This window comes from Neophocaena asiaeorientalis, unplaced genomic scaffold (assembly GCF_003031525.2).
Source record: "Neophocaena asiaeorientalis asiaeorientalis breed wild unplaced genomic scaffold, Neophocaena_asiaeorientalis_V1.1 scaffold110, whole genome shotgun sequence".
In the NCBI taxonomy this organism is placed as follows: Eukaryota; Metazoa; Chordata; class Mammalia; order Artiodactyla; family Phocoenidae; genus Neophocaena; species Neophocaena asiaeorientalis.
The window spans coordinates 291,837-308,694 of record NW_020175053.1 but is presented as its reverse complement, the minus strand read 5'-3'; the positions used below and the strand labels follow the sequence as shown (position 1 = coordinate 308,694).

The 16,858-nt window shown below is 41.3% G+C and overlaps 1 protein-coding gene across 2 annotated transcripts; it reads left to right on the top strand.

Moving 5' to 3' along the window:
• Window positions 1–225: 225 nt before the first annotated feature.
• ZBTB14 (zinc finger and BTB domain containing 14) lies at window positions 226–6,410 on the top strand. 2 transcript variants are annotated; one of them, XM_024763975.1, is made up of 3 exons: window positions 226–362; window positions 1,701–1,784; window positions 2,931–6,410. In XM_024763975.1, the coding sequence occupies exons 2-3, from the start codon at window positions 1,782–1,784 to the stop codon at window positions 4,275–4,277; spliced, it is 1,350 nt and encodes a 449-aa protein (XP_024619743.1). In that variant the 5' UTR covers window positions 226–362; window positions 1,701–1,781; the 3' UTR covers window positions 4,278–6,410. The 2 variants fall into 2 exon arrangements, with proteins under 2 accessions (XP_024619743.1, XP_024619744.1); XM_024763976.1 differs by lacking the exon at window positions 226–362 and adding an exon at window positions 410–445.
• Window positions 6,411–16,858: the final 10,448 nt, after the last annotated feature.

The window sequence follows — 16,858 nt, the reverse complement described above, 5'->3', positions numbered from 1 at the left end:
CCCGCTCCCGCTCCCCGCCGTCGGGGCCGCCGTGGGTCCTCCCTCCCGCGCTCGGAGCCGCGGCCCCAGCCCGCGCCGAAAAGCCGGATTCTAAAAGGGAAAGCGGCCCTGGCACCTCCCGGCTACCCGGGCGGGAGCTTTTGTTCGGGAAGCAATGCACACGGCTTGATTCCGTCCCCCACCTCCTGGGCAGAAAGAGATGGGAGCGAGGCTTGGAGAGGCTCTGGAGGCTCCCTGGGTCCTCCGCTCTGTTCCCTGCTTCCTCTGCATCCCGAAGTTGCCAGCTTTCGACCGGGAAGTGGTGCCGCCGCCATTGTCGCGGCGGCCCCGGGGTCGGGGAGGCGGCCGCCGCCGCCGCTTATGTAAGTTCGGCTTTTCAGGAGTTCGCTCCGGCCCTGCGCGGCGGTTTGGAGAAGCGTAATAAAGGGGCAGCTTCGTTCTGGAGGTGTGGTTGGCCTTCATCTTTCCCCCCACCTACAGGGATACTGGCCACGGGTATCTTCCAGTTTGACTCACCTGAACTTAGCATCTCAACAGAAAAAAATGGTCCTTAGAGATCTGGAGAGAGAGTGGGGGCCAAATAACACACTGACGAGAAAAGGAAAAAAAAAAAAATCCAACACACTCCTATGTTGCCATGGGTACTGTACACCACTCCTGGGCCTGGTCCTTGAGCTTTTATCCCACAAGCCCTAGGGAGAGCGACTGGCAACTGTAGGAAGTGACCCGGTAGGAAGGTTTCGCCTGACTGCGTTCCGTTGGGGGTGACTACAGGCTGGGGTGCATCCAGGGAACAGGCAGAGTAGGAAGCATCCTTAGAAATAATTCTGCTCAACCCTCACACTTGGCAGATAAGAAAACAGCCTGCCACTTGAGGCAGCTTAACGGTGTTTTCACTTTTCCGTAGAGGGAACTTTGGAGGGTTTTCAGGACTCTGGTCCTACCACACTCAAGTTTGTGTGGTCACCATTCAGTAGAAGAGACTTTATGTTTTTCAGGATGTTAGGCTGCCGCATGGAGTCCCTCTGGTAAAAGTTAAAACTCGCAAAAATCTAGAATCCTTTGAGCTTCCCTGTAGGGATAGAGGCAAAAACACCTGGATTTCTCAAATGCAAGCTTCAAGACCAGAGTAGCTTGAGTAATGTATGTTACATCACACACAAGTGTGGATAGAAGAAAGCAGCTACTGTTTCCTCTGCTCCAATGTTAAATGTTGGGTGTACGTACCTCTCTAACTTTGTCTATATTTATTAAAAGTGTATATACTTTTATGTTTATATGAGCCTAGAGAAAAATGTGAAGGCTGTGTATCCAGCAGGAAACGGTAGGGGTAGAGGGCATTTACCGGCTTTTATTCTATCTGTGCCGCAATCAACATCCTTACAAATACGGACACGGACTTTGTGAGGGGAAATCCCTCAGTGGTTCTCCAACCCATCCTTCCCATTCCCGGCACACACCCCCTCCAGGCTGCAAGTGCTCTAGCCCTTACCTTTTCTCCTTCGTATCTGTTCAGAGCTGGACCTGATGCTGCCAGCCACCCTCCTCTCTGTTCCCAACCTGAAAATAGGTACAGGTGCCAATGGCAAGACAAAAAAGGAAAGTTTCTTTTTAAAAATCAATTCTTGAAAACACTCTTGTTTAGAATTTGGGATGGGGGAAGAGCCTACCTTACTCTTGTATGTCCTTTTCTCTTGTAGGACTGGCGTGCCCCTGATCAGAGTTATTCTGATCCGAAGAATTTGGTGTTTAAAGCATTAAGATAATAGCCTGAGTTGTTCATGGTAACTATGACTTTGGATATTAAGTCCTGAAAATATTGTTTGGTGTTAGCTTTAAAATGTCTCTCTCTCGGTTATGTGTTAGCATTCTTTAGGGGACATATGTATTTTCCTCATGTTTATACTTCGTTGAATAAAAGAAAGAAACAATGTTTTTGAAAAGAAACGCAACAGGACACATTATTTTAAAAAGATCACTTTAACACACGGCAGATGTCTTCCATGCCAGTTCTAGATTTCTTTTGCTTGTAAAACACTCGTGGCACTTGTCAAGTGCATCCAACTTGATGACACTTTGATCTGGATGGCAGATAGATCGGCATCCAGAGGTGCTGAAGCCTCTCGTCACTGTCTTCCCAAATGTCATCTGATTCTCTGAGGGTCTTGTTAAACCTTGACACTTGTTCACAAGTGGCCCAAAACTGGTGTGGAAAAACTGGAAGACAACACTGAATGGAATGTTCTGGCAATGATACCCCTCTCTGGTTCTGCAGCAGCGATTTGCCTCTTCCGTCAAGGAAGCAGAACACTGAGAGCTGCTAGTTAGTTTACTGAATCTTCCTCTGTGTGAAGTTTTACTGAATCTTCCTCTGCGTGAAATTAGAGTAGACGCAGCAGATGGCACTGGTGGATGCTTGCCGGAGACCTGTTTCTTAAACCTTGAAGCTGAGTTATTTGTCGTTATTACCCGTAGTTGTCAGGAAGCATGGCTTTGGGGGCTAGAGTGCCTGGATTTGAGCCCCGATACTCCACTAAATAACTAGAATATTGGGCAGGTTCCTCAATTCATCTATAAAGTGGGGGTAGTAGTACCTATCTCTCCGGGCCATCTGATCATTGCATTTGTGAAGACGTGGAAAGAAAAGCGCGTAGCGCAGTGCCAGGCAGGTATTAGGCGCTCAGTAGAAGTTGCTGTTATTATGAATAGGCACGTGCGGAGTACAGTGAAGATAAGTAGAAGGAACAATATGGAAATCCCTGAGTTGGGATCCGTCTTTTCTCCTCACATTCGTGAACCGCTCCTGGCATTGACTTTCTGAAATTGTTAGGGACCGGAAATTGATCAGAAAATGAGACTCTCCCTGTATTTTCTGTATGGAAAAGTATTGTGCATAATTACCGAAGTATTTCTTTCAACATTTTTTGTAGGAGTTTTTCATCAGTATGTCTGAAACCATTAAATACAATGACGATGATCATAAAACTCTGTTTCTGAAAACCCTAAACGAGCAGCGCCTGGAAGGAGAATTTTGCGATATCGCGATTGTGGTGGAGGATGTCAAGTTCAGGGCGCACAGGTGTGTCCTTGCCGCCTGCAGCACCTACTTTAAAAAGCTTTTCAAGAAGCTTGAGGTCGATAGCTCTTCAGTAATAGAAATAGATTTTCTCCGTTCTGATATATTTGAAGAGGTCCTGAATTACATGTACACGGCAAAGATCTCTGTGAAAAAAGAAGATGTTAACTTAATGATGTCATCGGGTCAGATTCTCGGTATCCGATTTTTGGATAAACTCTGTTCTCAGAAGCGGGACGTGTCCAGTCCCGACGAAAATAACGGCCAATCCAAAAGCAAGTACTGCCTCAAGATCAATCGCCCCATTGGAGATGCTGCTGACACTCAGGATGATGACGTGGAGGAAATCGGAGACCAAGATGACAGTCCCTCGGATGACACGGTAGAAGGCACCCCCCCAAGTCAGGAGGACGGCAAGTCGCCCACGACGACGCTCAGGGTCCAGGAAGCGATCCTGAAAGAGCTGGGGAGTGAGGAGGTGCGGAAAGTCAATTGCTATGGCCAGGAAGTGGAATCCATGGAGACCCCCGAGTCCAAGGATCTGGGATCCCAGACCCCTCAAGCCTTAACATTTAACGATGGGATGAGTGAAGTGAAGGACGAACAGACGCCAGGCTGGACCACAGCTGCCAGCGACATGAAGTTTGAGTACCTGCTGTACGGCCACCACCGGGAGCAGATCGCCTGCCAGGCCTGCGGGAAGACGTTTTCGGACGAGGGCAGGCTGAGAAAGCACGAGAAGCTGCACACGGCCGACCGGCCCTTCGTCTGCGAGATGTGCACCAAGGGCTTCACCACCCAGGCCCACCTGAAGGAGCACCTGAAGATCCACACGGGCTACAAGCCCTACAGCTGCGAGGTGTGCGGCAAGTCGTTCATCCGCGCCCCGGACTTGAAGAAGCACGAGCGGGTCCACAGCAACGAGCGGCCCTTCGCCTGCCACATGTGCGACAAGGCCTTCAAACACAAGTCCCACCTCAAGGACCACGAGCGCAGGCATCGGGGCGAGAAGCCCTTCGTGTGCGGCTCCTGCACCAAGGCCTTCGCCAAGGCGTCGGATCTGAAACGGCACGAGAACAATATGCACAGCGAGCGGAAGCAGGTCACCCCCAGCGCCATGCAGAGCGAGACGGAGCAGCTGCAGGCGGCGGCCATGGCCGCGGAGGCCGAGCAGCAGCTGGAGACCATCGCCTGCAGCTAGAGGCGGGGGCCCGGGATGCTCGGGGCAGGGATGCTCCGCCAGCATCCTGCAGCCTGACCCATGAACGCCGGCCGCTGCATTTCGGTGGAAACTTACGGAGCATTGTACTCGCTGGACTTAAGGCAGTGCTTGGTTGGGTGTTTTGAAAACTTTTCAAGGAAATACTGCTCCTTGGTTCTGACCAAACAATTTCACTGTCCCGTCTGGTGTCTAGTATTAATGTTGCCAGTAAGCACCCGCACCCCCCGCCCCACTATTTTATGATTTCTGATTTTAATTTTGAGGACTCTTGTGTCCAGTTGAGAAGTGAGAGACTTCTGTCCCTTTTTTAAATTCCTCTCTCTGCTTGCTGCACCGGGGAGTGCACTGCACAGAGTGATAAATGAGTGAATTGATTTCCTGATCATCACCGTTCTGTGTGACTTAGGGTTACAACAGCATTTTTAAGAACTTTGGTAAAAGTACCTTGTGTCGACGCAGAAAATACGGGTGGGTGGTTGACCAAGAACCCTGCGTGCGCAGATGTGAAAACAAGTTCTGGGAATGCAAAATGGTCTCAGATTTATATACTTGGTTTGTTAATTTTCTATCACTGTTTTTCATGGTTTTTGTGGACAAATAATGGTTGCTTTGCTGAAGTGTTTCTTCATCCCTTTTGACTGCCCATACCTGCCCCCCAAAGGTTTCCTCACACGTCCCGAAGGCATGTTGGTGGTCTGAGGGCTGAGTTTTTTCATTCCTCTTACTTCGGGCATTGCCACTCTGCAGCCGACGGGGTTTGTGGGATGGACCAGTGATGAGAGGGTTAGAAAAAGGAATATAGGAATCTGGCTCTCAAAGACAAGGCTTGCACATTTGCAACAATTCCGAGATTTCCTAGATCAAAGAAATTCCTAATTGATTTTGAAATTGGATTTTTGTTTAGGATCAAAATTAGGACAAGAACAGTATGCCTCTTCGGATACATTTGTGTAACTTAAGAGTGTCATCAAGCTTTTGGGCTCTCTGTAGCACGTGACTTAATCCATAAAGGAGATGCAGTGTCCTTCCTTAAATCAATACGTTAAAAATTTTTTAAGTGTGTAAATAGTACAGAAGCGTTGGTCTTATGTATCTCAAGTACAAGTAGACAGCTGCACTTTTTTTGCACATTGGATTAAAGTTACTTCCATCAGCAACAAACATCTGTCTGTTTTTAACCAGTATTAAAGATTGTCAGACCAAATGTTTTTGTTTTTGAAGTATATTTCATCACTGGTTACACTTTTAAGTGGAAGTTGACTGCCTTTTCATAGCTGTAAATGGCATTATAAGTGCTGTTCCAATTCTGGTGTATGAAACTTCTTTTTAAACATTCTTTAGGAATATATTGAAATACCATCAATAGTTTGAATTATGTTCTGTAATAAAGTATTAATTATTTTAGAATGTACCATTTTCGAAAAATGTCAATTTTTAAAATTTATTTTTGGTTGCTAGGGTTTTTTTTAAAGATATATTAAAGTAATTTCATTTCCTAGCTTGTTGCATTAACACCTGTAATTATAATTGTGAGATAAATTTTATTTTTTAAATTGGTGTATATGTTATGCCCAAGATTGTAGGATGAAGATGCTACCTTTTTAAGAAACTTATTTATTGGTAAATGTTTAATTTAGTTTAAAACTAATTTAATTTTTTTCTCTTAAAAGTTGATTATTTTCTCCTAAAAGTGGTCCTGTCACTGTGTTTATATACTATTAGTAGAAAGGGAACTGATTGCTGTTCCTAGACTGTTTTAACCAAAGCAAAGGAAAAATAATTTAACATCTTGTGGATACCTACTTCAGCAAATCATTTCTGGGGCCTTCGTTTTTGTATATAAAAGAAAATATACTTCTGTCATTCCTGTTTTCATTTTTTCTTAGCAACCTGTCACAGACCCAGGTTTCTACTAAAGTGCATTTTCTATACTGTCTCCGTCCTGGTTTTATAGAATTGCAAGTTCACCACGTGGCATTAACCCTCATTGAAACCACCTAAGCGTGGTGGTACCCCAAAAAGAAAGCTTAATATTCAGCACTTTATTTGCATCATGTAAATATGTGTCATTTGTCCTATTTTGCATGAGAAATATATTTGTGTTGTAATTTCTGCCACCGGTGCTGGGTTCATCTGTCCATGTGTTCCTTGTGTTCTGGGCGGCAGCAAAGTCATGACGTGGCAGCTGTCCTGTCTCCTGGTCATTAAGCCTGTCTCTCCCCACCCAGCTGGCTTTAGTGTCCCCTGGATGATGAAGCCCTCATGTCCAGCAGTTCAAGGGTACCTCCCATCACAGCGAGGTAATTCTGAAACACGCTTACGCTGAATCTGCCTTGTGAGAGGGAAGGAAATTCCAGTGTCAACGTCACCACTTTTTCATTACACAAAAACCACCTACCTTTTTTCTGTTTGTCCAAAGAGAATGTCTACAAACTTGGTTTAGCTTTTTATGCCAACTTGCACGGCATTGGCAGTGATTGAGGAAGGGAATTTTAGGAAGTCTAAAATTTAGGTTATCTGCCTGCTAATTAACTTGATCACAAATACAGAATTTTTAGACATTACAGAGGTCACCATCAAGTGAGGCTGATACTAACAACTTCCACCTATTGTGTTGGGGGAAAAAATTGTGATGAGAGAGTGAGGCAAGTTGATGCAGTTTCCAATTTAATGGATTATGTCCTGTGAGGTTATCTGTAACTTCAGTCATTGGGAGCCTGGAATTCATTTTCCGGAGTAATGCTGTTAGTGGTGGTTAGTTCCCAGGGCAGATGTAAAAGCCCTTTGTGTAAGTGGAATTGAACTAGTCTGATAAGGGTTCTAGTCTGGAGTTCTGAGTTAGGAGTTAAAGAGAAAGGGAGAGAACAACTCTCACATTCCTGTCTTCCCTTTACCTTGAACATCTGCCTGCCTTTCTCCTTTACCCAGCACGCCACCCCTACCAAATGTATGGGAGACTAATAAGACGTCCAGCTGGAGGCAAGGTAACCGTTGAAAATCATCACAGTGAGAGACCAGGGCCTAAATGTATCCTGCTTCCTTCTAATACTTCACTGAAAGCTGTAAGCACATGAGGGATGGGGATTCCCTGCCTGTGTGATGAACACCCACTGCCATCCTGAGACGTCTAACTGCTCCTTGTGCCTTGCATTCTGTCTCTGTTTTTTGCCTACCCCCTTGTAACTGGGAACTTTCTCCCCCTTGGAACTGTTCAAAATATGTTTAGTCCTGCTTGACAAAGCTTCAGATACGTGAAGACAGTGTGTCCTTAATTCAGCATGTCTCAAGCGTTGCGTGTGAGGCCCTGGGCTGAAGGTGGCGTTTGCCCCTGATTCCTTAAAGGTCACCATACTGATCGTCTCTCAAGGGCCCTGGATGTGATTTCTCCGGATTGCGACAGATTTCAGCAGTTGTGTGATTCCATGATATCTTCCAGAGATGCTCCCAATTACCTTTCTTCACATAAATCTTTTCAAGATAGCAAGGAGAGAGGGTGGGTTAGTGGAAAGAACTTAGAAGTCAAACTTGAATTGGATCCTGGTTCTGCTTTCCAATTAACGTATACATTTAGGCAAATTCTTGGCTGCCCCGACCCTTCATTTCATTATTTCTAAAATAGTGAGGGGGATGTCTGCTTCATGGCCTGCTGTGAAGATGCGTGGTAACCAGTACACACCTACTGCTTTTGAGGTGCACATGTTCCCTGCTTCTTAAAGGGCATTCTCAATACAGAAGCAGAAGCAAGATTGAATTTCTCTTGACGTTGACATCTGTCCATCTTTGGCTCCAAGCTGTAGACCTAGACCTCGTTCTGTGGTATCTACAGAAGCTGTGTTTATCTTAGCTTTTCTGTAATCTTCAACCAGTTCACAGCTTTGTCCTCACGAACTCCTGTATTCCTCTTAGAGTTGTCTTTGGTTCCGTAATCCCCCATCCTTTAAGTAGGTCGTGGGAGTGTAGTCAAGTGTAAACACTGGGCTCTGGGTGGCTCCCTGCTGTTCTTTGGGAATATGTGTGATGGCAGAGTCAGAATTGCAATTTTGAGAGCTGGCTTTTGAGTTTCATCTCTGAAATCGTGCATTTGGGGAGATATGTTTACATTTGCTTTTCGGAAATTGAGTGTATTTGAGTCTACACCTGACCTTTCCCTTTCTGGTTTGTATGAATTCCAAGATGATCTGTTGTCTTCTCCCCAAAGGGGCTGGATCTACTGCACAAGAATTCTGATCTTCCTTTAGTTCCAGAATACCAGTTTACTGAATCACTTTGCTCTCTTTTGGAGGATATTTGCATCCGTCTTACGTGAAAGTACTTTCTATGTCGTAAGATTAAAGTATATCAGTCAACAAATGCTTACCGCATGTCTTGTGTGTGCCAGGCATTGGACTGGATGGCTGGGGATGCGACAGTGAACGCGATTGACACCATTCTCAACCTCATGGGGCTTACGGTCCAGAGTGCAGTTAAACGATGACTTTTCCAAGTCTTACAAAATTTTACAAAGATTTAACAAAAGATCGTAAATATGAAAAATGCTTTAAAAGCTCTGCTGTGACATGTATTTCAATGCAGTTCATGGAATATACTTTAGAAGGTAATTAAGCATTTTTAGTACATAGTCATGAAATTTAGTCATACCAAAAGAAACATTCTCAGATGACTTTTTGAATGTGTACTGAGAAAATGTATTACAATATTACCATTTTCAATGGTTCTGAACTTCTCTCATTGATACTGGACTCTGGAAACAGGAGTGTAAAATGAGACTATGGTTTATTTCTTAAAAATAATGGATTCTGGACTTCCCCAGTGGTGCAGTGGTTAAGAATCCGCCTGCCAATGCAGGAGACACGGGTTCGAGCCCTGGTCCAGGAAGATCCCACATGCCGCAGAGCAACTAAGCCCGTGGGCAACAACTACTGAGCCTGCGCTCTAGAGAGCCCGCAAGCCACAGCTACTGAAGCCCACGCACCTAGAGCCCACGCTCTGCCACAAGGGAGGCCACCACAATGAGAAGCCTGTGCACTGCAACGAAGAGTAGCCCCCGCTCACCGCAACTAGAGAAAGCCCGCGTGCAGCAACGAAGACCCAACGCAGCCAAATTTATTTATTTATTTATTTAAGAAAAGTAATGTATCCTGTCATCAGGAAAGGGTACTGATGAAAATTAGAAGAGTAAAAGCGTGGTAACCTTGGCTTCCTGCAGCTTTGAACAAGGATATTAGTACCTCAGAAAGAGGGACCTCCATGAGCAATTCAAGGTATCCAACTGAGATTCAGCAGGTACTCGTTTAGAGCCCATGGATCCGGGTAGGGTAGCAAGTAAGCTAAGGGAAACCTGAAAAAAAATTTCGTCTCTTAGTTTTAGATCACCATGAGGCGGACTGTCGTTTCGAGGGAGTTCTGTGGAAAGCATCCTGTGCTATTAAACTTATTTGGAATGTGGTTATCTTTTGTTTCAATCGGAGGGCAGAAGCCTTCTAGATAATTCCTGTAAGTGATTCTTATAGATCATGGCTGTTTCTTTTTATTTGCTTTCACTTGGGTTGAACTTCGATCACTGGATAGTCAAGAGGGTCAGGAATTTAATAATGAAAACGAGCATATATTGAATGTTTACCAGGTATCAGGCACTATGTATACAGTCTCTTTGTATGCTTTGTGACAACTCTCAGGGTACACATTATTAGGGATGAAGACACCAAGATTCAAAGAAGTTAAAAATGCCACCAATATCAAGTTGTTATCAGAGCCAGGACAGAAGAACAAGCCCGCCTCCAGGGCCTGTGCTCTTAGTCACCGTGTCATATGCCCTCAAACCAGGAAAGGAGCAGCTCTGGCCGTGCACATGTTCTTACCACCTTCCGTCCACTGTTAGGGAGAGCAGCTGGAGGACAGAGGGGGCATTTACACAAATAGCTGCCCCTGAGTTTGGATAATAAATTGGTCCCAATATTTTAATTTCTGTAAGATATTTCCCATCCGAGGGCCCGAATTACTAACCAACATTGTTTTGCGTCTCTTCCGGTCTAGAGGCTGCCCCCAAATAACGTGGAAAACTGCAAATAGAATGCCATGGATGATTGCAAAATAACAAAGCTACCCGTCTGCTTTCTTTACACGTTCCGTTATGCAGTGAGCCAGGGAAGTCCCACCAGACCAGAGGCCATCTACTTTGGTGCCAAAATTAACTCATTGTGTTTATAAAAATGGTTATCTATGTCAGGAGTTCTCCCACCCACCCCCTTCTCTCTGAAAAGTGCTGGAAAACTTGAATTCAGTTCTACCTCTACTGCTTTCAAGCTGTCACCACCTTGGGCTGGTTATATAATCTCTTGAATTCCTTCAGCCAAAGTGCAAACAGTGATTGCCTGCCCAGTTTACCCCACTCTTACTTATTATTTCAAAAGATAAATTCATTGTTTTGCATAAGTAACAGGTAGGAAATTTAGCTTTAAAATGTTTTTTTAAGATCAGATATAATTGATTTAAAATGTTACCGACCTCAGGATGACCGATAGAGAAGGTTAGAAGGGTAAAAGGGAACTTAATTGCACGTCATTCTTATGCTGTTTACATTTAATTAAATGAAGTGTGTGTGTATTAGTACTGGTTTTTCTAATTCTTGGAATATTTTAGCTACTCTTCTGCAATCTTCCAACAAGCTTTCAGCCAGTATGAAACAGAAAGTATTAACCAGATTGGAAGGCTATGGGATCAGTTGATCTGATAAGTGTAGACAAGATTATATTTAATAGGGACTTCCCTGGTGGTCCAGGGGGTAGGAGTCCGTGCTCCCAATGCAGGGGGCCCGGGTTCGATCCCTGGTCAGGGAACTAGATCCTGCATGCATGCCGCAACTAAGACCTGGTGCAGCCTAAATAAATAAATAAATATTGAAAAAAGAAAAAAAAAAAAGGTGACCTACTTAATTTAAACCAAAAAGATTATATTTAATAGTCTATAACAAAATGTGACATTGAGAAATGAGGACTGAAAAATGGTAGCAATGAATTAAATTTAGGTGCTATATAATTAATCATTATTTTCCCAAACTCGCTTCTGTGAATTATGAAGTCATAAGAATTTTCTAAATTTTTTTCCATATAAGTTTAGTGAACATCCGTCTCATATAGATGCGAAATTAAAGATGTAGAGAAAAAAAATTTTTTTCCTTGTGATGAGAACTCTCAGGATTTACTCTCCTAAGAACTTTCATATATAACATGCTGTGGTGTTCATTATATTTGTCATGTTCTACATCACATCCCTAGTACTTATTTATAACTGGAAGTTTGTACGTTTCAATCACCTTCATCCAGTTCCCCTCCCCCCACCCTGTACCTCTGATAACCACAAATCTAATCTCTTTTTCTATGAGTTTGTTTGTTTCTGAAGTATAACTGACATACAACACTGTGTTAGCTCCTGGTGCACAACGTAGTGATGTGGTATTTCTATACATTTCAAAACGATCATTATGATACGTCTAGTTACCATCTGTCACCATACAGAGATACTAAATAATCATCGACGGTACTCCCCACACTGTGCATTTCATACCTGTGACTCATGTATTTTGTAACTGGAAGTTTGTACCTCTTAATTTCCCTCAACTATTTCTCTCTTCCCCCACCTCCCCTTGGCAACCACCTGTTTGTTCTCTGTATCTATGACTCCATCTCTGTTTTGCTGTGTTTGTTCACTTATCTTTTAGATTCCACATATAAGTGAAGTCAGGCATTTTAACAGGCATGAGGTGATAACTCATTTTGGTTTTAATTTGCATTTCCCTAATAAGTAGTGAATTGAGCACCTTTTCATGTGCCTGTTGGCCATTTATATATCTTTGGAAGAATGCCTATTCTGGTCCTTTGACCATTTTTTAATTGGATTATTTGGGGTGTTTTTTCTTTAGGTTTCTAATTTTTTTTTTTTAATTGAAGTATAGTTGATTTACAATGCTGTGCCCATCTCTGCTGTATAGCCAAGTGACTCAGTTATATACATATAGACATTCTTTTTTAAAATATTCTTTTCCATTATGGTTTATCACAGGATATTGAATATAGTTCTCTGTGCTATATAGTGGGCCTTGTTATTTATCCATCCTGTATATAATAGTTTACATCTGCTAATCCCAAAGTCTATTTGGGGTTTTTTGATTGTATGAATTCTTTATATATTTTGGATATTAACCCCCTATCATATATATGGCTTGCAACTATTTTCTCCCATTCTGTAGGGTTTTTTCACTTTGTTGATGGTTTCTATTGCTGTGCAGAAGCTTTTTAGTTTGATATAGTCCCACTTCTTTATTTTAATTTTGTTGCTTGTGCTTTAGGTGTGGTTTCCAAAAATCATTACCAAGACCCATGTTAAGGAGCTTTTTTCCTATGTTTTCTTCTGCGAGTTTCACGGTTTCAAGTCTTACATTCAAGTCTTTAATCCATTTTGGGTAAATTTTTGTGGGTGGTGTCAGATAAGGGTCCAGTTTCATTCTTTAACATGCGACTATCCAGTTTTCCTAGCCCATATACCTAAGGCACTGTCTTTCCTCCATTGAGTATTTTTTTTTTTTTTTCTGTACCTGGGCCTCTCCCATTGCGGAGCACAGGCTCCGGACGCGCAGGCCCAGTGGCCATGGCTCACGGGCCCAGCCGCTCCGCGGCATGTGGGATCTTCCCGGACCGGGGCGAGAACCCGCGTCCCCTGCATCGGCAGGCGGACTCTCAACCACTGCGCCACCAGGGAAGCCCCTCCATTGAGTATTTTTGACTTCCTTGTCAAATATTAGTTAAGTGTACATGCTTGGGTTTATTTCTGGGCTCTTGATTCTATTCCATTGGTCTATTTGTTTTTATGCCAATACCATGTTGTTTTGATTACTATAGATTTATAGTACAGTATAGTATAGCTTGAAATCAGGAAGTGTGATGCCTCCTGCTTTGTTCTTTCTCGGGATTTCTTGGGCTATTTGGGTCTTTTGTGGTTCCATATAAATTTTAGGAGTATTTTTTTCTATTTCTGTAAAAAAAAAACTGCCATCGGAATCTTAATAGGTATTGCATTGAATCTATAGATGGCTTTAGCTAGTATTGACATTTTAACAATATTAATTCTTCCAATCCGTGAACATGGGATAGCATTCCATTTACTTGTGTCTTCTTTGATTTCTTTCATCAATGTCTTATAGTTTTCAGAGTAGAGATCTTTCACCTCCTTGGTTAAATTTATCCCTAGGCATTTTATTGTTTTTGATGCTATTGTAAATGGGGTCAATTTTTAAATATTTTTCATTTCAGATACTTCATTGTTAGTGTATAGAAACACTACTTATTTTTGCATGTTAATTTTGTATCCTGCAACTTTATTGAATTTATTGATTAGATCTAACAGTGTTTTGGTGGAATCTTTAGAGTTTTCTGTACATAAGATCATGTCATCTGTAAATAGAGACAGTTTTACTTCTTCCTTTCAAATTTTGATGCCTTTTATTTCTTTTTCTTGCCTAATTGCTCTAGCTAGGATTTCCAGCACTATGTTGAATAAGAGTGGTGAGAGTGGGCACCCTCGTCTTGTTCCTGATCTTAGAGGAAAAGCTTTCAAATTTTAATGATTGAGTATGATGTTAGCTGTGGGCTTGTCATATATGGCCTTTATTATGTTGAGATATGTTCCTTCTGTGCCTACCTTTAAGTGTTTTTATCATGAACAGATGTTGAATTTTGTCAAATGCTTTTTCTGTGTCTATTGAGATGATCGTCTGATTCATTTCTTTCATTCTATTAATGTGATGTGTCACATTGATTGATTGGTATATGAGGAACCATTCTTGCATCCCAGGGATAAATCTCACTTGATCACGGTGAACCTTTTTATGTGCTGCTGAATTCAGTTGGCTGTTATTTATTTTGTTGAGGATTTTTGCATCTATGTTTGTCAGGGATAGTAGTGTCCTTATCTGACTTGGGTAACAGGATGATGCGTTTGGGAGTATTCCATCCTCTTTGATTTTTTGGGAAGAATTTGAGAAAGGTGGTATTAATTCTTTCTAAATTTTGGTAGAATTCACCAGTGAAACCATCTGATCCTGGGTTCTTCTCTTCATTGGGAGATTTTTGATTACTGATTCAATCTCCCAACTAGTAATCGATTTATTCAGATTTTCTGTTTCTTCCTGATTAAGCCTTGGTATTTTGTTTGTTTCTAAGATATTTCCATTTTTAAATTTCTCCCTACTAGTAATTGATCTATTCAGATTTTCTGTTTCTTCCCGATTCAGCCTTGGTAATTTATATGTTTCTAAGAATGTTTCCATTTTTACATTTCTTCCGGGTTGTTCAGCTTGTTGGCAGATAGTTGTTTGTAGTAGCTTCTTATGATCCTTTGTATTTCTGTGGTATCCGTTGTAATGTTACCTTTTTTTTCAATTATAATTTTGTTGATTTCAGTCCTCTCTCTTTTTCCCGTAGTTAGTCTAGCTAAGTGTTTGTCAATTTTGTTTATCTTTTCAAAGGACCAACTCTTAGTTTGGTTAATCTTTTCTATTGTTTTTCTGTTGTCTATTTATTTCTGCTCTAATCTCTATTATTTCCTTCATTCGGCTAACTTTGAGCTCAGTTTGTTCTTCTTGTAGTTCCTTAAAGTGTAGAGTTAGGTTGTTTATTTGGGATCTTTCTTGCTTCTTAATGTAGGTGTTTATTGCTATGAACTTCCCTCTTAGACCTGTTTCTACTGCATCCTGTAAGTTCTGGTTTCACGTTCCATTGTGTTTCCGAATTTTCTAGTTTTCCTCTTGTTATTGATTCCTAGTTTCATGCCACTTTGGTCAGAGAAGGTGCTTGTTATGATTTCCATCTTTTTGAACTTTCTAAGACTTGTTTTATAGATTAACATATGATCTACCCTAGAAAATGTTCCATGGGCACTTGAGAAGAATCTGTATTTTGCTGCTGTTGTTTTATATTAAAATGTTCTATATATGACTGTTAGGTTCATTTGGTCTCTAGTGTTGTTCAAATCCATTGTATCCTTATTGATTCTCTATCTGTATAATCTATCCATTGTTGAGAGTGGGGTGTTAAAGTTCCCAACTCTTATTATATTGCTTTCATTTTTTAAGCGATATGTTAATAATGCACCGAAAACAATTTAACTTTGGAGATAGAGTGGAACTCGACTTATGCTCATTAATATCTGACATCTACAGAAGGCTCTACAGTTTACATTCTTTTAATTAGTTCACAGTATTTTGAGATAGATACTATTGTCATTTTACAGACAAAAATTTTTTAAATGGGCTCAAACCTAGGTTCTTTGATTCTGGTAAGTTAAGATACATTAATATCTGAATTATAAGCAGTCTGAAGTAGAATACTAAGTATGTACATGGTCTATTTAGTTTATATAAAACTTTTGGCTCTTCTTAAAACTTCCTAATATAAAAGACTAAGATTTGATTTCAGACTCCCAAGTTCCTAAAATTTGTTGTTTTTTGTTTTTATTGTGTATGGCTGTCTACTAGTTATCTTCCAGTATCCATTCTACTCTTGTTCTATAGTAACTGAATTTTTAGCTGTGCACTGCACTTAAGACCGTAAAATCTCTAAAATTAGTTTTGTGGGGTTTTTTTTCCAACTGAAAAACTTTGAAAATATTTCTGTGAGTGACACCATCCAGTACAGTAATTTGGAGTGCGCGCCCTGTATTTAGACTAGCTGCGTGTGAATTTTGGTTCCACCACTCACTCAGTGGCCTTGGACAAATACTTGAACCTTTCTAGTTTTATGTTTTCTTACCTATAAAAAGGGACAATAATAATATGAGAATTAAGTGAAATGATCTATGGAAGGTTTCTACACATGATGAACACTGTCTTTTATTGTTATTTTCCTATCTATCAATGAAAAGATGGGACTTCTGGCTTTCAGTCTCCTCTCTGCCTTAAATTTGCTATGAGAACTTTGAGTAACTGATTTTATCCTCCTGAGTCCTTGATTTAGAGGAGGGGTTGCATTAGATGATCTTTAAGTTTATTTCAGGTTTCAAGTCTATTGTTCTGTAATTATTTAATTAGTTGGGATAATACCCTTTAGGCATTTTTTGTGTGTTTTATTGAAGTATAGTTGCTGTACAATATGTTACAGGTGTACAGAATAGTGATTCACAATTTTTAAAGGTTATGCTCCATTTATAGTTATTATGAAATATTGACTATATTCCCTATATTGTATAATATATCACTGTGGCTTATTTTATACATAATAGTTTGTATACCTTAATCCCCTGCACCTATGTTTCCCCTACCCCTTTCCCTCTCCCCACTGGTAACCACTAATTTGTTCTCTATATGTGTGACTCTGTTTCTTTTTTGTTATATTCACTAGTTTGTTGTATTTTTTAGATTTTACATATAAGTGATATCATACAGTATTTGTTAGTCTCTGTCTGACATTTCACCTAGCATAATACCCTCTAAGTCCATCCATGTTTGTTGCAAATGGCAAACTTTCCTTTTTTGTGGCTGAGTAGTATTCCATTATATATATATATATATA